At 45.4% G+C, this 23716-nt stretch overlaps 2 protein-coding genes across 25 annotated transcripts in view; one reads left to right on the top strand and one right to left on the bottom strand.

Moving 5' to 3' along the window:
- Positions 1–14038, top strand: part of MLH1 (mutL homolog 1) — a 47193-nt gene extending 33155 nt beyond the window's left edge. For all 3 annotated transcript variants that reach the window (XM_075921790.1, XM_075921791.1, XM_025185134.2), the window contains 6 exons: positions 6076–6184; positions 7009–7072; positions 8946–9110; positions 9712–9804; positions 10929–11042; positions 13767–14038. In XM_075921790.1, the coding sequence (XP_075777905.1) occupies positions 6076–6184; positions 7009–7072; positions 8946–9110; positions 9712–9804; positions 10929–11042; positions 13767–13934 (713 nt within the window). In that variant the 3' untranslated portion in view covers positions 13935–14038. The remainder of the gene's footprint in view (positions 1–6075; positions 6185–7008; positions 7073–8945; positions 9111–9711; positions 9805–10928; positions 11043–13766) is intronic.
- A 905-nt stretch (positions 14039–14943) lies between these two features.
- The window catches only part of LRRFIP2 (LRR binding FLII interacting protein 2), a 123291-nt gene continuing 114518 nt past the window's right edge, over positions 14944–23716 (bottom strand). For all 22 annotated transcript variants that reach the window (XM_014574054.3, XM_025185124.2, XM_014574053.2 and 19 more), the window contains one exon: positions 14944–15654. In XM_014574054.3, the coding sequence (XP_014429540.2) occupies positions 15544–15654 (111 nt within the window). In that variant the 3' untranslated portion in view covers positions 14944–15543. The remainder of the gene's footprint in view (positions 15655–23716) is intronic.

Raw genomic sequence — 23716 nt, 5'->3', positions numbered from 1 at the left:
GGGGTGAGGGGCACCACTGCAGGACCAACCCGGCAGCACCCTAGCTGCTCTACTCCGCCGCTTCCCCAAGTCCTCTGCTGCCGCTGCTGAAACTGACAAGCGGCGGACAAGCTGTGCAGCAGAGCAGCTGGGGTGCTGCCGGGTTGGTCCCTCAGCGCCGCCCCTCACCCACCTGCTCCGCGATAACTACTGCAGTCTGGGGGGTGGGGAGCCCGCTCCCCTCCTGGAAGCGGCGCGGGGCTTCCCCCGCCTTCCTGCAAAACAGCGGAGGGTTCGCCCTTTGCCAAGCTGTACCCCGCCCAACCCCCGGACGCAGTGCGGCTCCCAGCAGATCCGTCACAGCTCCCCGCTGGAGTACCTTCTGATACTTCGGCATATTTGATAATCCGGCACCACGTAGGTCCCAAAGGTGCCAGATTATCGGAAGTCTACTGTACAAGGTAAAGATAGTTCACAGCTTGCAGATTCTTCTTAGGGCAGTTTCCTCTCTGGTGGTGATTTACTTCATGTCCTCTGCCCAGCACAATCCTTGTTAGTTAGTGAAATTGAAGCACAGTAGGAATGGCATCCATTCAGACTTTCCAGCCCTATTAATTTGGTCTAGGTATTGGAACTCATACGGCCTAACAGTTTTTGTCTAGTTAATTTAATTGACTAGTAATAAGATTCAGGGAAATTCCACAGCTAAGGAAGGCCAGCATCTACAGATATCTATATTGTCTGCTAAGGCTAAGAAATCTTGACACCAAGCAATCACAGTTTTTCATGAGGTCTTTCAGGAAAAGATCAGTGCTGGCTACTAGTACTGAATGCAAAATGCCTTATTCTGGTTTATCTAGTCCACCCACTAAATAATTAAATAGAAAGGCATTGCAGTTATTCTATCATCTTCCCAGAATGATAGCAAAGAGAATTAGAGCAACTGTCCCATTTTGTATTGCCCCCATAATGTCTCTGTAATACTTACTGGAAAGCCATATTTGTATCCATTTATCCTTTGTCACAGAGACCGTCTGGTTTAGAAGAGCATTGCTGGCACATCACATTAGAGAATGTGCAAAGAGGATGAGCCCCTGATGTTGTGACTTATGGGGTTAGCTTCTGTGTTGGTGTCACTAGTATAGATGTGTGGACAGAGTTGGCATCTGGTTTTGTTGCAGGGGTAGGTTCCTGGGTGAGTGTATCTGAGCCTGTAGTATTTGCTTCAGGTTGGGGGTAGGGATGTTTTAATATCCGTTAATTGAAAAGTCAATTAACCGCATGAATTGTTATTGGTTAGTCAACTATTCTGTAGTCCCCGGGGGTAGGGCTGGTAACCAATGTGCTCCGGCCCCACTCCTGAGGAGCCCCCTGCCACTCCGTGCTACTGCCTCTATATTAGAGGCAGCAGCATGGGGTGCCAGGCAGGAGATGGTCTGCAAGGGGAGCCAGTTTAAAAACTAGCTCTCCTTGTGGACAGGCTACCTGTTGTCCTGTGCAGCTGCTTCTGATATAGCTCTGTTCAGGGTGGGGTCCCGGCCCATACTCAGCGCAAGTCTGAACAGAGCTGCCTGCCCACCTGGTTCCTAATACAGTAGAGCCGTGGTCCCCAACACGGTGCTTCAATGCGCCCGCCAGGTGCTCGGGGCTGGCCTGGCCCTGGGCACATGGCGCACGGGCGCTTGGCGGGGGAAGTGCCGGGCGCGCGGCACTCGGGGGGGGGTGGGGGGGAGCGCCGGCCCCGGGCGCGCAGCACTCGGCAGGAGGGGGGGAGCGCCGGCCTCGGGCGCGCAACACCCCGCGGGGGGGGGGGGGCCCGCCCCCGGGCGCGCTGCCCTTGGAGGGGGCCCCGCCCCCGGGCGTGCGGCTATGGGGGGGCCCCGCCCCCGGGCACGTGGCTAGGTGGGGCCGCCCCCGGGCGCACAAGTGTCCCCGCCCCCTGGCGCCCGGCGGGCAAACGGCCACGCCCCCTGGTGCACGACAACCTCAAAAGGTTGGGGACCACTGCAGTAGAGTCCCTATCATCCAACCTAAACGGGACCGACACGTGGTCGGATTCCTGAATATGTCGGATGATACAGACTCTACTGTAGGGAGCAACGGAACAGCTGATGCTGCTCCTGCTGGGGACAAAGTTCCTGCAGAGCAGCATCAACTGTTCCGTTGCTCTCTAGGAGCCGCTCCTGCCAGGACACTTCCAGGCAGGAGCGGCATCAGCTGTTCCCTTGCTCTCTAGGAGAAGCTGCTGCTGCTGCCGGGACGCTTCCAGGCAGGAGCGGCAGCAGCAGCAGCTTTTCCTAGAAAGCAAGGGAACAGCTGATGCTGTTCTTGCTCTCTAGAAGAAGCTGCTGCTGCCGCCGCTCCTGCCTGGAAGCATCCCGACAGCAGCAGCTTCTCCTAGAGAGTGACGGGGCAGCAAGCGGGGTGTTGGTTAATCCGGACTCCGCTGTACACTTTAAAAGCAGAGCCGCAGCAGGGGTCAGTCCTGGACCTGGTGCAAGCTGGGACTAAGCTGGGCTGCTAGCCAGCCGGCTAAAAAAATTACTGGCAGGCAGTGGTTAAATGCATGTAGTCTATAGCATTAGCCTATAAGCTTTTGCTTATCGGTTAATCAGTTAATCAACTATACTGTAACAGCCTTCATTGGGGGGTTATCTGCAGGCAAGGATTGGCCTGTCTTCCAAAGTTGGTGAGAGTGAGGGTATGTCTACACTACAAAGTTAGTTCGAACTAACGGACGTTAGTTCGAACTAACTTTAATAGGTGCTACACTAGCGCTCCGCTAGTTCGAATTTGAATCGAACTAGGGGAGCGCTTAGTTCGAACTAGGTAAACCTCATTTTACGAGGACTAACGCCTAGTTCGAACTAGCTAGTTCGAACTAAGGGCTGTGTAGCCCTTTAGTTCGAACTAGTGGGAGGCTAGCCCTTCCCAGGTTCCCCCTGGTGGCCTCTCTGGGCACAACCAGGAAAACTCTTCTCCTCTCCCCCAGCCCCGGGCCCTTAAAGGGGTAGACTCTGGCCAGACGGCACTTGAGACAGCCAGCCCTGCCAGGAGTCTCTGCCCCGAAGCAGTGGCCCCACCATGAGCCAGGCAGCCAGTGGGAGTGACATGTCCCCTGCCCAGTCCCCCAGCACCCAGGGGCCAGCCAGGGGCCGTAGACGGCGCGCGGCCTCCTGGACTAGTGCGGAGGTCATGGACCTCATTGAGGTTTGGGGGCAGGCCCCCAACGTCCATGATCTCCGCACTAGGAGGAGGAATGCGGCCGTCTATGGCCGCATAGCAGCCGCCATGGCCACCAGGGGACACAGGCGCACCCAGGAGCAGGTGCGCATTAAAATTAAAAAGCTGCGCCAGGCGTACGCCAGGGCCACCAGGGGTGGCGCCACAGCAGGGGCTGCCACCTGCCCCTACTTCTCTGCCCTCAACCGACTCTTGGGGGGCAGGGCGGTCCGTGCCAGCCTGGGGGACAGCGAGCCGGGACTGGAGGGCCCTGACCCGGGCACACCGGAGGGGCCACCGCAGGATGTCCCAGCACCGGAGTCGGCAGGGTCGTCCAGGGAGACCGTACCGGGTAAGTAGTTTGAATTAAGTAGTTCGGGGGGGGAGGTGGCAGGGAGACCAGGGACCGCGCGCGTGGGCCATGCCTTCCACGGATCACGCAGACACCTGTACACGTGCGAGCACGTGCCATGCCACCCTTGGGCAGGTGGCTCCAGCTGCGTGACACCCAGGGGCCATTGCCCAATAGGCACATGCTTGTGCAAAGAGACGTGACATGCTCCCGACCCCGGGGCAGGACCCAGCAGGATGATTTCCCTTCACATGTCCCCTCTACACGGAGGCAGGGGACATCTCCCCTTTCCCCCCACCGCCCCGGCCACACTATACATGGCACAGGGACATGGGTGCGGTCTTGGGGCAGCTTCCAGTCCCGGGGAGAGCCAGACATCCTGACCATGGCCTCTGTACAAGCACAGCGGCTGTGACGGTGCAGGACATGGTCACCCTCACGTTGCGGAGTTGGGGAGGGGGCTGGGCATCATCCTCTGCGTCCCCAGGGAGAACTGACCCCTTCTCTTCTTTCTCTACAGCTGCACCAGCTGCTCGTGCAGGGCGCACCACCCCGCCTGGGACATGCTCCCGCACCCGCGGCCTGCTCCGGACTGCCAGCACGGAGCAGGAATACTGGGACCAGCACCTTGGGGCCCTGCAAGCCGTGCACCGCACACTGCGGTCCTGGATGCAGGAAGACCTGCAGGTCCGCCACGAGCTGCTGTCTGAGGTCCGAGGGCTGAGCACCAACCTGCAGCTCCTGCTGCAGAGCATGGTGCCCCGTGCTGATCCTGCACCAGCTGTCCCCCCAACTGCTGTCCCTCCTCCCACTCCTGCTCCCCCTCCCACCTCTCCCTCCTCAACCCCCACAACCTCTTCCTCAATGTCCACACCCCCCACCTCAACCTCCGCACCCTCCACCCCATCGCCCCGGGGACGCCGAGGCCCCCTCCCTCGCTGTACTGGGAGGCGGTCGGCCCGGCGAGACCCCCACCCCTGATCCTTCAGTTTCCCCACCCCCTCCTTTCCCTTGCTTCCCCCTTTCAGCTCCCTCCTCCCAGTTTTCCCCCTCCCCTCTCCCAGCCTCTCTCTTCCCCTCTCCCACCTCCTTTTCCCAGTTTCCCCGAGTTTTGTTAAATAAACAGAGTTTCTATTTTTGAACACATGTGTCCTTTATTTTGTACATCAATAAGAAGGGGGGCTAGGGAAGGGTAAGTGGAAGAAGGTGAGGGAGGAATGGGGCACGAGCCCCCGATGGGGAGGACTGGGCTGGCTCTGCGGGCTTCTGGGGGTGGAAGCTCTCCTGCAGCCCCCCGATTGTCCCCTCTCCCCAGATGGCAGCCTGCGGCAAGTGCAGCCGGTCTGATGGCCGAGTGGTGTGATGTGCCCAGTGTGGGTACTTCGGGCACTCCAAGCCAGGACTGGTTTGTAAGCGGGGCACCCCTGAGAACTGTCTGTCCGGGGTGGGGGTCGGGTCCCTTTAAGCACAGCCCTCGGCTAGCCTGAGACAGCATCTCCACGCTCTAAGTCCTCCTCTGATGCCCTGCCAGCACTGCTTCCGGCCATCCTTAAGCCCTGTTCAGAGTCCACTCAATGTGGACTTGCTAGTTCGAATTAGCAAAACGCTAGTTCGAACTAGTTTTTAGTTCTAGATGCGTTAGTTCGAACTAGCTTAGTTCGAATTAACTAATTCGAACTAAGTTAGTTCGAACTAGCGCTGTAGTGTAGACGTACCCTGAGGGATTTATTTCCAGGATAGGCTGTAGATTGTCAATGATGCATTGAAGTGTTTTAAGCTGGGGGCTGTAGAAAGGCTTGACTCATTGAAATACACGTCTGACACTTTTATATCTCATAGCACATGCTAATGAAAATCAGGTAGCACAATGCTTTAATAATACTATGTTTGCAGTGCCAAACTCTTCTGAAGAAATTAGATGAATTAACAATAGGTCTTTTTAATAGATTGGGTGGAACGGTGCTTCATTTCAAGAGCCTTACTTTTTATTATAAGCGCCATCTTCTAAACAACGAGGACAGACATTTCATCTGGGAAAGCAAATGTCAAGCTAAGAATACTGATCTACATATTTATTTGGTGCTAGTGGGGAATATAACCCTAATAAGAGCAGTATGGTCAATTCTTAAATCTAATTTAACCCTGCAGTGATTTTTTGCATTACAAACTTTCTTTTAGGCATGTTTGATGTTTATTAATCTCTTCCAACCAGGAACTTATCCAGTAAAACATGATAAAATTCAAGTAAAATACCAAGATTTTTACAAATTGTTTTCATGTTTTGAATTTAATATAACCTTTCTCATTCATATATTGTCTATTTTATGATAACTCTTGGGATGTTCAGAATTTCCTTGGTACTTTTTAATACTTGGTTATTTTGGACTGTTTGCACTGAAGTGCATAGTAGTGATTTAAGCAGTAGTTTGAGATTTTTCACAACTTGAATAATCAAGATTCTTTTCAGACTATAGCAGATCTGGGTTGGGAGCAATTTATATGACCTCATGTTGTTATTCCAGGTCTTCAGGAGATGTTACATGATCACTCATTTGTTGGTTGTGTTAGTCCTCAGTGGGCCCTGGCACAATACCAGACAAAGCTGTATCTTCTCAATACTACAGAACTCAGGTAAACACTGATTTTATTCTGTTTGGTGTGTCGTTAGGAATTGAAATTGTAGGTGAACATGACTGAGTGGTTAAAAGTATGAAATAATAGAAATGAAGTACAATGGCAAAGTGAAAGGTACATTTCAAAAGCAGCAGAATTGGTGATTTGATGAGCACTCAAATGGGAAAGACCTCAAACTTTTGATCTAAAACTTTCGTATTTATCCTACAAAATTTATAGGCTGCTGCTTTGTAATTAAAATGTATTTTACTATGTTGTGTCCAACTGGCTAAAAACCCAGAGGATGAAAGGAATTCGATTCTACATCATTCCTACTCATACAATCCATTTCAATAGCTAAGTTTAAAATTAAAGTGCTGCCATGGCAGGAGCGCTTGGGAGAGGGTTCTCCCAATGCTCTATTAAACCATCTCCATGACGGGAGTAACTGTCAGCACTGGGAGCACAGCTTAATTCACACTGGTGCTTTCTAGCACTGTAACTTGTGCTTGGTGGGGGGGGGGGAGAGTTGAGGGTCTGGGATGAGGCATACCTGGGAGGTCGACAAATGCCTTTGTTGTCGACCACGGAGTGTCCAGACTACCGCCCTGAGCCGACAAACAGCTGATCGGCTCAGCGTGGCAGCCATGTAAATTTAAATGAAGCGGCGATTATTTAAATCGCTGCTTCATTTTCCTATGCCGGGTAGTCTAATCTACATGCCTCTGTCGACAGAGGCATGTAGTCTAGACGTACCCTAAGTGTACTGCTTTTTACCAGAATATGTATATGAAAAAATTAGACAAATGGTCATTTCAATTAAATCTCTTCCTCCCAATCAGCCAAGAACTCTTCTATCAGATTCTTATTTATGACTTTGCAAATTTTGGCATTCTGAGGTTGTCGGTAAGTATAACTTCTCTTCAAATCTTTTATATAGGTTTTGGAGAGAATAAAGAGATATAAAAGTTTTAACCTCACATACAGGGTAGGGATGTAATAGTGTAGTCGATTACATGCTATAGACTATATGCATTTCTCTCTCCCTGCCAGTAAATTTTTTAGCAGTCTGGTCAGCAGCGTGACTCAGTCCCGGCTTGCAACAAGTCCAGGACTTACCCCTGCTGCAGTTCTGCATTTAAAGTGCATTAGGAGCCGGGCAGGCAGGCAGCCTGGCTCAGTTCTGGCTTTCCCTGGGTTTTGGAACTTAGACCCCGCCTAGACAAGGACTGCTTCCACCCCAGACTGCTGCATCTTTCTCAGAAGCAGAAGGTCAAGGTCCCTGAGGGGAGCTGTTTTTTAAATTGGCTCCCTTTGCAGACTAGCTCCCGCCTGGCACTCCGTACTGCTGCTTCTGATACAGTGGCAGCTGGCTCTGCCCTGGGGGATACTAGAATGGTCGACAAACCGATAACATTTCATAAGGTTACTCGACTATTCAATTAACCAATATTTAACATTCATAATACAGGGAACTGGCAGCACATTGTAAATTATGACCACCTTTTAAAAGCTGGTTTAAGTGACTTGCCTAGCATTACGTAAGAACTCTTGGACAGAGATGGAACTGGAATTTTTCTGGCCAGCATTCAGTTGTCCTTAACCATCCTTTCTCTTCCTGCAACCATCTACTTTAGTCACTACAGACCTTTCAGCTTCTGCAATAATTGAGGCTGAAGTACTACAAATAAATACGTCTCCTTCACCCCTGATTCTGTCTGTTCTCACAGACTGCCCTAAGGCATATGCACTAGGGGGCTAAATTAAGGGTACACAATCTTAATTTTAGTATGAAACAAAAAACAGGACAATGTAGCACTTTAAAGACTAACAAGATGGTTTATTAGGTGATGAGCTTTCGTGGGCCAGGCCCAAATGGTATATATGGTTGTGACAATTTTCTTCCACTATTTGATCTGAGGAAGTTGGTCTGGCCCATGAAAGCTCATCACCTAATAAACCATCTTGTTAGTCTTTCAAGTGCTACATAGTCTGGTGTACCTGAAACAAAAAAACAGGACTAACACGGCTACATTTCTATCACTTAATTTTAATAAAAACTTTTAGTCCTTGATTTTGCAACTTTTTAATTTAACTTTTTTGGTAATTAAATATATTTCATATAGAACATAGTGTTGACTAGGTCAAACTTCAGAGATGAAGGTGGATCTCTGTTCAATGACAGCCAGTATATAAAGGCTTCAGAAGGGTAGCCGAGTTAGTCTTTAAAGTGCTACCAGACTATTTGTTGTTTAAGTTTTTCCTGTTACAGCCTAACAAAATATGTAGATGCTTTTGTGGACACAGCCCACTTCTTCATCTGTGCTCACGAAAGCTCATACCACCACCTGCATATTTAGCCAGTATATAGTTTTTTTTAAAATGCATTCCCTCTGATTCATTTACTTTGCACTTACATGAAGTAGGAGATTGTTAATGATTCCAAAGCTGTTGCAAGTTCAGATAGTAGTTACTTTATTATTAGTAATAATAATTTGGTTCCTTAAAGAGATTACTTACGAATGCACTAGATTTCATGTTAAAACATACCTCCTGTTTTGCTCTTTGTCAGAAATGTATGGGGAAGTGCTAAAATTTAGCATTTAAATATGCCACTGTATTTTGCAACCCCATGAGCTGTAGAGATGGGATTATTGTAAAGAGTCTTCTGTATTCAGACAAAAGTAAAATTGTGTGACTGCTGAATGAGGAACATCTGGATTTTCAAGGTAGGGGTATATGAGGGGTAGTGATAATTATACCTCATGGTTGCTTACAGGAGCCAGCTCCACTGTATGATCTAGCTATGCTAGCCTTGGAGAACACTGAAAGTGGATGGACAGAAGAAGATGGTCCAAAGGAAGGACTTGCTGAATATATTGTTGAGTTTCTAAAAAAGAAGACTGAAATGCTGAAAGACTATTTCTCTCTTGATATTGATGAGGTGACTACTGCTTTTTGCTTTGGTGTCAAAAGGTTATTTGTATAATCCTTAAATATTGGTAATGTACAGTAAAACTCCGATAGTCCGGCATCCAGCTTTTTGGCACTCCCAATACTCCAGCATCCAAAATGCCAAGCGCTCCTGACCAGCTGATTAAAAAGCCTGCCACTCAGCACACGTGCTGGCTGTAACCAGACGGAGCATAAGGTGGGGGGGAGTGGGATTGGGATCGTGTTACAGTATGGAGAAGAGCATTTCGCTTCAGCAAAGGGGAAAGGAGAGGGGAGAGGCAGGAGGATCAGGTTACAGCACAGAGGAGACGGGGAGGGGAGAGGAAGGGAGATTGTGTACTGGCCAGCTGTTAAGCCATGCAGCTGTACCCAACCTCCCGATTCTCCGGCACCACCTAGGTCCAAAAGGTGCCGGATTATCGGAAGTCTACTGTACAAGGGAAAGCCATAATATTTGCTATAAGATTAGCACCAACCTAATAAATGCTATCACTTACTAAATAGAAAACAGCAGTGTGTTGGTATGTCTAGTAAATATATTTTTAAGACCATAGATATTTCAATATGTAAAGAAAATGTTATGCTTACAGGATGGAAACCTTACTGGATTACCACTCCTTATAGACAACTATGTTCCACCATTGGAGGGACTACCTATGTTTATCCTTCGCTTAGCCACTGAGGTATGGTCAAAACTAACTGTTCAGCAGTTAGTTAATGGGAAAGTTAATTTAGCCTACAAATATTATCTTTTCTTTGTTATTTATTAGGAAATGTGATTTTTTTTTAAAGATATGCTCTAAAATCTAGTAAGTGGCAGGAATACAATAATTCAGCCACTGAGAAATTCACCAGAAGAGTTTATATATGTTTTTAGACCCTGTCCTGACAGAAACAATTGGTGCAAAAGTTTAGCTGGCCATATTCTTGCCTCAAATGACCATACACAGTATTTTAAAATGGTCAATGTAGTAATTAAGGGTAAATTGTTGACATGTGCCTTGCTGTAAGTTTCTCTTCTAAAAGAAAAAGTGCACTCATTGCTTAAGAACATTCACAGATATTAACTATATAAGAATACATTACAACGAATGTTTAGAAAATTTTAACAGGTCTTATTTTTAAAGACAGGCAGACTTGTACTCTATTCCTTGCTTCTTTGTATCCTAACGTTGTACCAACAAATAGTCAAGACAGTAGCCTATTTTTACTTCTAATTAACTGGGCTTCAATTTGACTGACTAGTAATTAGCAATAATGTTCTTTCAAAACTACTGTTTCAAGTACGGCATGGACATCCCTGATCTGGCACCGTGTGGACTTTACCAGTCATGAAGCAGAAAGTTTGCTAGACGAAAGGAGGTCAAGGTCGGGCTCTCTGCTGCTAGACTCTAGGCCAGTGGTTCCCAAACTTTTCGGCATCATGCCCCATTTTTGAGAAACCATAACGCCACCCCTCCTCCCCCAATAGCAGCAAAACTTGTCAATTAAAAAAAAAAACACACACCTGACCAGGACTGAAAAACAAAAATAGCACCAAAACTTAGGGGGAGGAATTGACATGGGGGGGCTGGGTTGCCTCGTGCCCCCCCTCCCCCGCCCCGAATTTTAGCATGGTTCAGTTTGGGAACCCATGCTCTCTGACCTGGCAACATCTGTGATCCTGCTGTACTTGTTTTCCCTGTGAGTGCTCCAACCCTGGAACACCCACAGGGTCCCCTACCATGCCAGACCAGAGTGTCCTGAACTAGAGATGTTCAATCTGTACTGAAACAAATGTCTGCTCTTAACAAGTTTGTTTTTACAGGTAAACTGGGATGAAGAAAAGGAATGTTTTGAAAGCCTCAGTAAAGAATGTGCCATGTTTTATTCCATTAGAAAGCAGTATATAGTGGAAGAATCTGACTTGACTAACCAACAGGTATAGTAACTGGATATGCTGCTGCAGTCACCTGGGTAAATCCTTGTGTTGAATACTAAAAACCTTTTAAAGATGACGTCATGACAACTCTCCCATTCTATGGAATCGGGTGAACTGTGCAGCAGGTTCTGTAAGAATACACAGGCTTATCCTCCAAAGAAAGCTGCTCTTACAAGGCCAAAGGAATTTGCATACTTAGAAAAATCATTAAATAGATCTCCTGCATGTTTAGAAATAAAACTTCCTGCAAATGTCTAAAAACATTGCCCCATAGGTTTTCTACGGAATTTTATTTCCTGAAGACTACCTGGTATGTGGACCTTTAAAAAGTGCATGTTCTGATGAATTGTTAAATGCCTAAATATTTTTTTTAAGTGTCGAATCTGTATCATTACAGTATCGACTCAGGACTTTCCAAAAGTTGACTAATCACATTGTGCAGAGTTTGTTTCCTCTGAATAATGCCAAAGCGATATTAATACCACCTTAATATTAATCTTGCCTTAGTTCTCTGGTTTGTGAGACTGCATCTCTAGCTGTTAAAGACATTCTGATGAGAGATACAGGAATTCTAATCCACTTTGGGCCAAGAATGTGTGTGCATGAGTTCTTCCATTTTTGTCCCTCTCCTCTCCCCCAGGTGTATATAAGACATGTCAAAATATACACAGAAGGATGGAGGGGGTGGGTAAAGTGGATAACACTGAGACTAAGGCTGTTGAGACACATGTCATTTTAGAGTATATTACACTAAGAGTTCTATATAAAACAGGAAATAATTGTTCTGCTCTACTTTAAAGGAAAGAGCCATCAGCTGGAATATTGTATCTGGTTTTGGCACCACACTTAAGTATGTGGTCTAACTAGAGCATCCACAGGAGAATTACATAAAAAGGCTTAGAAAACATGACCTGTAAAGAACGGTTAAACTGGCTTTGTTTAAATGAGAAGGCTGAGAGAGATTTATAAATCCTGAGAATTTTAAGGGTTGTTATAAGGATGGTGGGGAGTTATCCATGTCTAGGGAGGGTAGAACAAGTAGTAATGGGCTTAGGTTTGATATTAGGAAGAACATTCCAAGGAAAGGTAAAGCAATGAAAGGTTTCCTGAAGCTACCATGCAGTCCCCTCACTAGAGATTTTTAAGAACAGAGCAGGCAAACTCGGGATGTTAAATTTGCAGTTATCCAATTAATTGTGTAGATACAATTTGTATCTACTACATGATTACTTGCTAAGGACTGCTCTGAAGAACAGCAATGGGGACTGAGTAGTACTAGGAGCTGGGACTCAGTAGTACTTTTATTTTAGTACTTCAGAGCTTACAAAATCTATTTAGTCCTATTTCTTGTTGAGCTAGTCACACACACATTTGTTTACATTTGCAGGAGAAAATACTGCCATCTTTTTTGGAATGGAAAAATCCCCCAGAATAGTTAACTAACTAGTTAACCATTGGTGGTTGTCCCAGCCCTACCATGGCCTTAGCAAAGGGGGGGCTGACTTGTGAACCTTTCACATCCCTGCTTTTTTTTTTTTTATAAACAATAGTATCTGAAAGGTATTGGCATGACACTGTTGAAGCCAGCATCACAAGATATTTAAATGTCAGCTATGCGCAAGAGTCCAATGCCCGCTGGTGGTTTCAAACACCGTTCCAGAGCGTATGTCCATGTTGACAATAGGTTCTGCTTGATAAAATTCTAATGCAGTGCAGACTGATTCATATTCACGGAGTCAGATGCCACTGAAGTTTCTGTATCAGCATGTTGCCCTTTTAAGACTTCTGAAACCATACTCCACACCTTGTCCTTCTCAGATTCTTAAACCTTGGATTGAATGGCATTAGAAATTTCAAATTGGTACCTTTGCATTTGTCAGATCTGCAGTGAAAGTTTCTTCAAATGAGCAACATGACTCATCCAAGACTACTATAGCATGAAATATGACAGAATGCATATGAAAGAGCAAGAGACAATCTTCCCCTAAAGAGATCAGTCACAAATGTAATGAGTTTTTTAACTAGCATCATCAGCATCGAAGTATGTCCTCTAGAATGCTTGCCAACCAAAGCATGATCTGGCATGTAAATACTTTGTAGCCAGCACTGCAAAGTATCATGCAACTGCCTACTCTCACTTTCCAGTGACACTGAAAATAAGTGGATAGCCTTCGATTCAGTAAACAAACTTGTTTGGCTTAGCAGTTGGGCAGAATGAGAAATAAAACTAAATAGGTGCTAAAGTTTTACAGTGTTTTGTAAGTTATACTTTCACAAGAGATTTTACTACAATAGTTGTATGAGGTGACTTGAAAAAATACTATTGTCAATTTTAGTGCAAAGATTTGTAAAAAAATATAAAGTAAGCACTACATTGTTTTAACTGAAATCAATATTTGAAAATGTAGGGAAACATCCAAAATATTAAATAGTGCAATTAGAAATGAATTTTAGAATGATAAATCATGACTAAAGTTAATTGCAATTAACTGACAACCCTGATACTTAACTATGCATAATTAACCCCTTTTAAAAAACTCTTTACTGTAAAGTACTTCTGGTACTAGGTTAAGCATCTCTGTTGCAGAAGGAACCCATGTTCTCCTTTCAGAGTAAGCACTTAATATAGGGGAATAGGCTAGTTTTTATTTTTCCACACCATGCACTGGAAATCACTGAAAAGTATTTGAACTCTCTAAAATTCCTTCATTTTTTTTCTTTCAGGCTTTAGAGGTTGGATCTGGTTCAACATCATGGAAATGGACAGTGGAACACATTATTTACAAAGCTTTTAGGACCCACCTTTTGCCTCCTAAACACTTCACAGAAGATGGCAACATTTTGCAGCTTGCTAATCTGCCAGACCTGTACAAAGTTTTTGAGAGGTGTTAAATACCAGCAGACCAGAGCTAGATGAGTAATGGAAGAAAGGAGATTGTTATACTGCCTTTTAGCAAAGAGTTCTCGTTTCAGAAATAAAACTGGCCTGTATTCAATTACTGTAGCTATTTAATGTAACTTAGTGCAACACTGCACCAACCATGTTGAAAGCTTCCCTCCCACTCAGAATGGAGCTGAGGTGCCTCAACAGGGAGATTCCTTATTTCCAAAAGGTTAACTTATTATAGAGAAATGTATAAAGCTGTCCTCCTGTTGCTGAAAGAAGTGGACTGATCCTGCAGTAATCAAAGCAGCTTCAGGAATTAAATGAAATTGCTCTGGTCCTAGTCACTATTCCTGTAGAGTAATATATATATATATTCTTCTTCAAGGTAAAGTAAACCGTTTAAGAACAGTGGTACATGACAGCAAGGTTCATACTACTTAGATTCTGCTACAGTCAAATATCAAAGTTTAGGGGAGAAAAATAGCTATGACAATCCTGTACAATTAGAGATGACAGAAAAATAAATATTTTTACAGTATCATTTACTTGAGGTCACAGCTCAAAGTTTTAAAGTATTAAAAAAACTCAAAGTTTTAAAGTAATAAATGTAAGTACATTGAATGCCCTTTAAGATCAGTGATAGAAACGTGGCCCTTTAAGATCAGGAATGTTTACTGGAGTATATTGCAGAATGTCAAGGGTACCTGTGATCAGGTTGGTTTAAATGCCTCCATAGATTATAGATCCTGAAACAGCTTTAAGATAATATATAAAAAAGCCACTCATTTCTGGACAGTACCATGTCCATTTAATGAACTCAGACATTGCCTCACCCTTCCTTTCATTCTAAAGTTCCATTCCAGAATTTAGCAGCTGCTATACAATTTACAAAGTATAATAAAACATCTTCCATGACTAAATCCTTATTTTTGATATTAAGCGTAGCAGAGCTAGTACTTTCTTGGCAAAACAATCCAGAACTCAGATATGCTATCACCCATGCAAAAAAGCATGTTTTATAATAGTCCCTATTTTTATTTGTACGTAAATTTAAATATTTTACAAAATGCAGCTTTCCATCAAAATTTATAAACTTTAATGAACAGATCTCCAAATTGTATCTTAAAATAAATGTTATCTGATTTCAAAGGTTAGATCTAACATATTTGAAATCTAAATTGAACCATATAGAAGGCACTTGTGCTGTGTGATGTCTTGAGCAAGTACACTTTGTAAATTTCCAATAGACAGTGTCCTCTTGAATTCATGCAGTCATCTTCAAGCATTAAAGCAGCTGAAAAAAGTTAAGTAAACTTGATTCCACAGTTGTGAAAACAAATGTTTTCTAGTAATAAGTCAATCATACAGCATTGTGCTCCAGCTCTGACTCTACAATTAAACTGCTAAATAAAAATCACCATCATTCGCATAGGAATTCAAATTTTTCATTCTCTCATAAGTTACAAAAAGTATGCCATTTAATTCTGCAACTACATTATTGAACAGCTCAGTGTTCAAATAGTTTGTGCCAATGAACGTCTGTATTAAAACAAGTTAAGGGCTAGTTATTTCAGGGAGCAGTGCACAACTGGTTCCATTTTCCAAACATTTCTTCTACTGTTGAGATAGAAGTGCAGTCCTGTTTGCCTTCATCTTCTCCAGTCTTTTTACCAAGTGACTATTGGTCATCTCCATCTCTTCTATCTTATCAAGTGCTGTTCTTAACTAAAATGAAAACAAAAAAATACATTCAGTTTCAAAGTAACTGCAGCTGGCTTTACTTTAATGTCCTGTATTGATGTGATTAGCATATATTAAGAGGTATTTTGTTTAGGATCACAACTAGTCATCTATAACTGATCTAGTTGATGGGCAGACATCTGAGATGACAGGGGTATGACAGTTATGCCTTGTACAATAGCTCCCATTCCATCCCATTGTTTGCATAATTTAATGAAATGCCATATTTGGCTCCTCGGAGAAGGGACTTTGGGTAGTTTATCTTGAACACTAAAGGTGGTTCTAGCATGCCCATGACAACACAGATTGATCCTTTGATTCCTGCAGAGCATGGCTCTGCTCACCCAAATGGTCCAGGTTAGGAGAACACCTTTATGTAAAGGTGAAGTTACTTCAAAAGGTGTCTGGGATATATGCACTGCAGACAGCAGAATAAAAGCAATACTCCCAAAATTGTCTTTGCTGTCTTCCTCTTGCTATCTCCCTCTTACAATGTTGAGAACTATCCTGTGTTTTATCTGTCTCCTCATTGATTGACAGTGGGTAGCTGTCAGGTTGAGAGCATGTAGCCACTTTCCTCTGAAAGAGGCACGATTCCCAAAGACACCATTCTTAACTCTTAAAACACAAATTGAGAAATTTGACATTAACAGGAGTACTCAAACCCATGCATTTTAAATGACAAAATACCTGAATGCTGTTCTTTTCCTCTTATCACTTTCGTAGCCAAGAAAAGGCTTAAGTGAAAAACACATTTGTATCACATCTTGAAGACTCAAGGGCTGTGTCTACATTGGCACCCTTTTCCGGAAAAGGGATGTTAATGAGACCAGTCGGAATTGCAAATGCCGCAGGGGATGTTTAAATATCCCCCGCGGTATTTGCATGAACATGGCTGCCACTTTTTTCCGGCTCGGGTCTTTGCCGGAGAAAAGTGCCAGTCTAGACGGGATCTTTCGGAAAATAAAGCGTTTTATTTAAGAAGGAATTTAAGAGGAATAAGGGATCTTCCAGAAAAGGCTTTATTTTCCAAAAGATCCCATCTAGACTGGCACTTTTCTCCGGCAAAGCCCCGAGCCGGAAAAAAGCGGCAGCCATGTTCATGCAAATACCGCGGAGGATATTTAAAGCCTCCGCGGCATTTGCAATTCCGACTGGTCTCATTAGCATCCCTTTTCCGGAAAAGGGTGCCAATGTAGACACAGCCAAGGAGAAAAGTGAGGAATTTTAAACATATCTTTTGTGAGGATTTGAACAAAGTCTGCAGATACAGGTTTCCTTGATGTTGGCAACATCTTCACAGGTGAAATAATAACCAAGAGCAGCTGAATCTGGCATTGATATTCATAGATATGCATGGCTCTGATCATCAAGCCTTCAAACAAAAATCCATCAAACTGAGGATTTTCTGGAACATTTCTTCCTGGCAATAATTAGATTCCTGGGCTTTTGAGTTGCAGTACTATAGAAATATATTTTCTGTCCTTGTGAGGAACCACATCTGAGGGAACCAAGGGTTCTGTTAGCAGTAAAAGAATCTTAAGTCATTCTCCCACTGGAACATCCTTTAGGACGAGACTTGCAGGGTTAGCACCTTGTCCCAAACCTGGAGGTTTTCATTGCTCATGGTAAGGGCTTCTGAGCTGAGACACATGGGCATCAGACTACAAAATGTGCACACTTAAATGTGCTATATAACACATTGGCTTCTTAGATGTTCTCATCTGTTGCACCTTCTATAGATGGTAGATGAGGTTAAAGATTAAGCCAAAGACCCGAGAAAACTAGATGGTTTTAGTTTCTTCAGAATTAATGAAATTTGCCTCCACTTCCAGCTTCTCACTTCAATGCAGACAGTGAGTTGTGGAATACACATCTGCATCACATCTTGACGAATCAGTTACAGTAACCAGCCTTTCCTTAGAATAGGTGTAATTGTGTATTTCACTTAAGTGATTCATAAGCAGAATCTCTTCCAGGAAGCAGGGCTTGGAGTTTACCTAGGCAAGAATTGCAGAACCATTCTTCTGAAGCTTGCATCTACCTTAGAAGAGGAAGTAATGGCATAATGGTTCATAAATGGACATATGCAGGGCTGTTCATCCATATATACACAATATGGAAATGTCGCTGAAGAATATTTGATATGGTTTATGCTCTCAAAGGAGCTCACTGATACAGGATTTTAGTTGAGAGGTGATTGTGAAGATATCAACTGATTCTTCATATGATGAAATAGGGCACAGTAGAGCACAGGATGGCTTTATCCTATACATATAGAAGACCTGACATTGTGTGACATCTAATGTGTACAGGTGCTGCTGCTGTGGAGACTAATGTGGCTTAGGAAAGAACACAGAAAAGGATACTGCCCAGTTCAAATGAAACTGAGAAACCACTTTGACCACACCCAAAAATTTTGTCTACAGTCACCTTACTAATGTGTAAAGAGGCTTGCCATCAGATCCTGCCACTCACACCACTCTTGATGGATGTTATCACTACCAGGAACAACATTTTCTGACATAAGAAAGGGACCAGATGCTAGCAGCTCAAAGACAGGAACCACTAGGAGAATGTTACGGTCCCACAGAAGAACTTGCTTTCAGACCATAGGATGTACCTAAAGAAACCCTTTTGCAGAACTTCCTTCATCACCAACAGAAAGGAAACCTATTCAAGGAACAGTATCTCAAGAATGGTGTCAAAGACAAAGAGGAGAGGTAGAAAAGAACTGGATGGCATAGCCCAATCTGATGGTGCTTAGGACCCAGTTGGCAGTGATGATGAAGTCCCAAGCACCGTGAAAGAAGACCAGCTTATCCCCAAATAGAGGGGAAGAGAAGGACAACTGGAATTTTGCCTTGGATCAAGGAATCAAACTGGGTGCTTTTGGAAAGGACGTGGACAGTTTGAACCCCAAACATGACTGCTTCTGATGGATCTAGACCAGTGGTCCCCAACCTGTGGAAGTTGCCGGGTGCCAGGGGGCGTGGCCGTTCGCCCGCCGGGCGCCCCCCGCCCCTCCTCCAAGTGCCTGGGGCTGGCGCCCCCCCCCCAAGCGCCGCACGCCCGGGGTCGGCGCCCCCCCCTCCAAGCGCACGGGGCCAGGGCCGGCGCCCCGTCCCCCTCCAAGCGCTGCGCGCCCGGGGCCGGCGCCCCCCGGGGCTGGCGCTCCCCATGCACCTGGAGCCGGCTCCGGCACTGTGCATGCGCCACGTGCCCAGGGCCAGGCCAGCCCCGAGCACGTGGCGGGCGCACACGAATGCCCCCGCGGGCGCCATGGTGCCCGTGGGCACTGTGTTGGGGACCACGGATCTAGACCCTTTCTGGGGTAGTCACAGTGTCTTGGAGGAGAGAAAAGCTACTCAAACGAGTGCTGTATACAATACCCTGATTGTTGCTAAATGCTGCCATAGAATCTCTGCACCACCAGTGTATACACTGCCTCATGGTGGCTTTAGAATCCTCAAAGGAGTGCAGAATTTTGTTGTTTTAATCTGAGAATAGTCCCTGACCACTGATGGGCAAATTTGCAATGGTGTATGGCCCCTGGGGCACAATGCATGAATTCAGCAACCGATTTGACCTCTTCCTGATCACAACAGAGACCATCACTTTGGCTGAAGCATCTGATACCCAGCACAGACTGCGAAACCACCTTAGCAACTACCAGCCTTCAGTGACAAATGACCAAAATTATTCCCTCAGCCTTGGACAGCTTGTCTTGCACAAAGGTGTACTTGTACAAAAACACTTGCTGATTAGTTATTTGAATATGCAAGAGAAATAGGATGTAAATCTTCTTGCCACTCAGGTCTCATAGAATCATAGGACTGAAAGGGACCTCAAGAGGTCATCGAGTCCAGCCCCCCGCCCTCAAGGCAGGACCAAGCTCCGTCTACACCATCCCTGACAGATGTCTATCTAACCTGTTCTTAAATATCTCCAGAGAGGGAGATTCCACCACTTCCCTTGGCAATTTATTCCAATATTTGACCACCCTGACAGTTAGAAATTTTTTCCTAATGTCCAATCTAAACCTCCCCTTCTGCACTTTAAGCCCATTACTCCTTGTCCTGTCCTCAGTAACCAAGAGGAACAAATTTTCTCCTTCCTCCTTGTGACACCCTTTTAGATATTTGAAAACCACTATCATGTCCCCCCTTAATCTTCTTTTTTCCAAACTAAACAAGCCCAGTTCATGAAGCCTGGCTTCATAGGTCATGTTCTCTAAACCTTTAATCATTCTTGTCGCTCTTCTCTGTACCCTTTCCAATTTCTCCACATCTTTCTTGAAATGTGGCACCCAGAACTGGACACAGTACTCCAGCTGAGGCCTAACTAGTGCAGAGTAGAGCGGCAGAATGACTTCACGAGTTTTGCTTACAACACACCTGTTGATACAACCTAGAATCATATTTGCTTTTTTTGCAACAGCATCACACTGTTGACTCATATTCAACTTGTGGTCCACTATGACCCCTAGATCCCTTTCCGCCATGCTCCTTCCTAGACAGTCGCTTCCCATCTTGTATGTATGGAACTGATTGTTCCTTCCTAAGTGGAGCACTTTGCATTTCTCTTTATTAAACCTCATCCTGTTTACCTCTGACCATTTCTCTAACTTGCTAAGGGCATTTTGAATTATGTCCCTATCCTCCAAAGAAGTTGCAACCCCACCCAGTTTGGTATCATCTGCAAACTTAATAAGCGTACTCTCTATCCCAATATCTACATCATTGATGAAGATATTGATTAGTACGGGTCCCAAAACAGACCCTTGAGGAACTCCACTTGTTATCCCTTTCCAGCAGGATTTAGCACCGTTAACAACAACTCTCTGACTACGGTTATCCAGTCAATTATGCACCCACCTTATCGTGGCCCTATCTAAGTTATATTTGCCTAGTTTATCAATAAGAATATCATGCGAGACCGTATCAAATGCCTTACTAAAGTGTAGGTATATGACATCCACCGCTTCTCCCTTATCCACGAGGCTCGTTATCTTATCGAAGAAAGCTATCAGATTAGTTTGGCATGACTTGTTCTTCACAAACCCATGCTGGCTATTCCCTATCACTTTATTACCTTCCAAGTGTTTGCATATGATTTCCTTAATTACCTGCTCCATTATCTTCCCTGGGACAGACGTTAAACTGACCGGTCTGTAGTTTCCTGGGTTGTTCTTATTCCCCTTTTTATAGATGGGCACAATATTTGCCTTTTTCCAGTCTTCTGGAATCTCCCGTCTGCCATGATTTTTCAAAAATCATAGCTAAAGGCTCAGATACCTCCTCTATCAGCTCCTTGAGTATCCTGGGATGCATTTCATCAGGACCTGGTGACTTAGAGTCCTTCTCCTTACAAGTGGACTTAAACCTACCATTGGGCTCTATCATTCATCACTGTTATCACCAAGGAGCTTGGAACTGGATGTGAATAAAACCCCTCAAATTCCAACCAGAAACCAAGCAACACTTTTCCATATGCTTAGCTGAAGGTGTTTCTGAAGCCAGCATGCTCCAGCGAACCTTTGTAAGCTCACAGGACACAATGTTAATAGGGTGATTAACTCTCCCAGGAGTAGAGAGCTGCAGGATATCCACTAACTTGTGAGTGTTCTCTACAGAAACTCCACGTGCATATCCAGGAAGGCAGGTGCCACAACATGTCCTAATGTGTCTTGCAATCCCCCAGTGCTGCATGGAGGAAGAACATGGCACTGCAGAATCAGTATCATCTGGAGATGAGGATAAGGAAGTTAAGTGTGCCCATGCCAGAGCCCGTTCCAAGGTTGAACTACTTGGGCAGAACAATTTGGGAGGCTTTGAGGGGAAGCCTCACCAGTGCTTGGATCTGTGACTGATCGATGATCACCACTACAGACCTGGCTGGGGCTTTCTACCTCAAGACAGGCTGAGGCGTAGGACTTTTGTGACTGAGGAGTGTCCCACACCTTCCATGGAGGAGGAAGAGCTGTGACAGCGGATCAAAGGTTTGATGCATTCAGAATAAACGTTGAAGTTTAGCTTGGAGACACTCTGGTCTTTGCTCTGGAATCAAGCTTTTAAGACTTCAATCACATCTTCCATGAACATGCTGATGACTTCCAGAAAGTTTATCAAGCACTAGATCCCAAAAAGTATGTCTACACCAGTGGTCCCCAACACGGTGCCCGCGGGTGCCATGGCGCCCACGGGCGCATTTGTGTGCACCTGCCAACAACCTGGGCTGCCCCCCCTCCGGCGCGCAGCGCACTGGAGGCGCCGGCCCCAGGCACACACCACACACCAGCGCCTGGTGTGTGGTGCTCGGGCGGCCCCAGCCCCGGGGCACATGAGGGCGCCAGCCCCAGGCGCGCGGTTCAGGCAGCAGCGCTGGCACAAGGCACTCGGGCGGCCCTGGTCCCGGCCCTGGGGCACATGCCAGCGCCAGGTGCAAGGGCATCCCCGCCCCTGGCATGCCCCAGGATGCGTGGTCCCGCACCTGGGCGCCCGGCGCATGAGTGGCCCCGCCCCCGGGAGCCTCTAAAGGTTGGGGACCACTGGTCTACACTATAGTTGGGAATGAGACTGCTGCAACTTCTAAGTAGTGTGTTAGAAATAGCACTGTGGATGTGGCAGTTTGAGAGGCTAGCGAGTAGTCGAATAGTCAACTACCTGATAAGCATAAGTTGTATTGACTACTTGCTCTTCCCCCACTTGCTACCTCAGAGCCTGTTCTCTCACCCTCCCTCTCCTCCCAGCATCATCTCTGCAGTGCTGCTTCCCTCTCCCACTCCCCCCACCTCTATCAGAGGCAGCAGAGGAGGGGAAAAATAGGGACAGAATAGGCCACAGTGGGCTGAGGCTCGCCATAAGCAGAGGCTGCTCCAGCAGCAGGTCCTGTCTTGGGGGGTCCCAGCTGGGCTGCCCACCTGTAGATGGGGCTGCTGCTCTAAAGAAGCCCCTGTCCGTGGACAGTCCAGGCTGATTTGAACAGGGGCTGCTAGACTCAGCACAAGCCGGGACCGAACTGTCTTGGCTTGCGCTGGTCTGGGATGCTGCACCCTGGCAGCTCTAACTACATTTAAAATGCAGAGGTACAGTGCAAGTGGTTCCCAGAGCTGGCAGGAGCTGGGACTGCTTAGTCCTGGCTCCAGTCAACTGGAGCTACCCCACTGCAGTTCTGTACAGCGGTCCTTATCAACTTATTGTGCAGTCGATTCAAATAGTATCGACTACACGATTAGTTAGAAAATTGCAATTTAACATCCCTAGTTGCTAACCCAACTCCTTGGTTCCAAGCTTGGGTGACATGATGCATGCTCTCAAGTACAGTATAGACATATCCTGAGACCTAATAATCAAAACATCTCTCACCCTGGTCATTGTCAGACAATGCAATAACGTCTACTGCTGAGTAACAGGGTTCAAATTAGTCCAGAAGCTTTTGAAAGGTATTAAGGAAGCCTTCTTTCTACCATTCCCTAAAAGTAGTAACAGAAGAAAAACAAAAAAAAGCCATAGTTTGGAGCTGTATCTCAAAGAGTCATGGACTTCTTAGCTAAAAGAAAGTACTTAGGTAAAATGCTCCAGACTGGGAACAAAGCTCAAACAAAAATGGAATAAGTCAAGGTCTCAATGAAGACAAGAGCTTCAGAAAGTTAGGTGGGGGCAGGTATCTTGTTACTTCAACTGAAGAAAAAACAAAATCAAAAACAGTTTGTCAATGCATGGAAAGGAAACCTTTTACCCAATGCTCCTAAGTTAGCTCAAATTTGACAGTAAAGATTAAAAGGTGGCAATAATGGAAGTGGACATAACTCATTCAAGGAACTAATTGCACTGATGATGAATTAATATGACGAAGATGTTATTACGAGGATATCGAAGAGGTTAAAGAAAAGATATCAGAGGAGAAACTGCTACAGAATAGGAGAGCATTGACATAAGCTTAAAACAATTGCCAAGGAAATGCTTGCAGATCTGACAGTAATAGTCAGAAATATGATCTAGAAATACAGTAGGCCAACCTCAGGTGCATGAGACTTCATAGCGAA

Source organism: Pelodiscus sinensis, chromosome 2, assembly GCF_049634645.1.
Source record: "Pelodiscus sinensis isolate JC-2024 chromosome 2, ASM4963464v1, whole genome shotgun sequence".
Taxonomy (NCBI): Eukaryota; Metazoa; Chordata; order Testudines; family Trionychidae; genus Pelodiscus; species Pelodiscus sinensis.
This window is presented reverse-complemented; position numbering and strand designations above follow the sequence as displayed.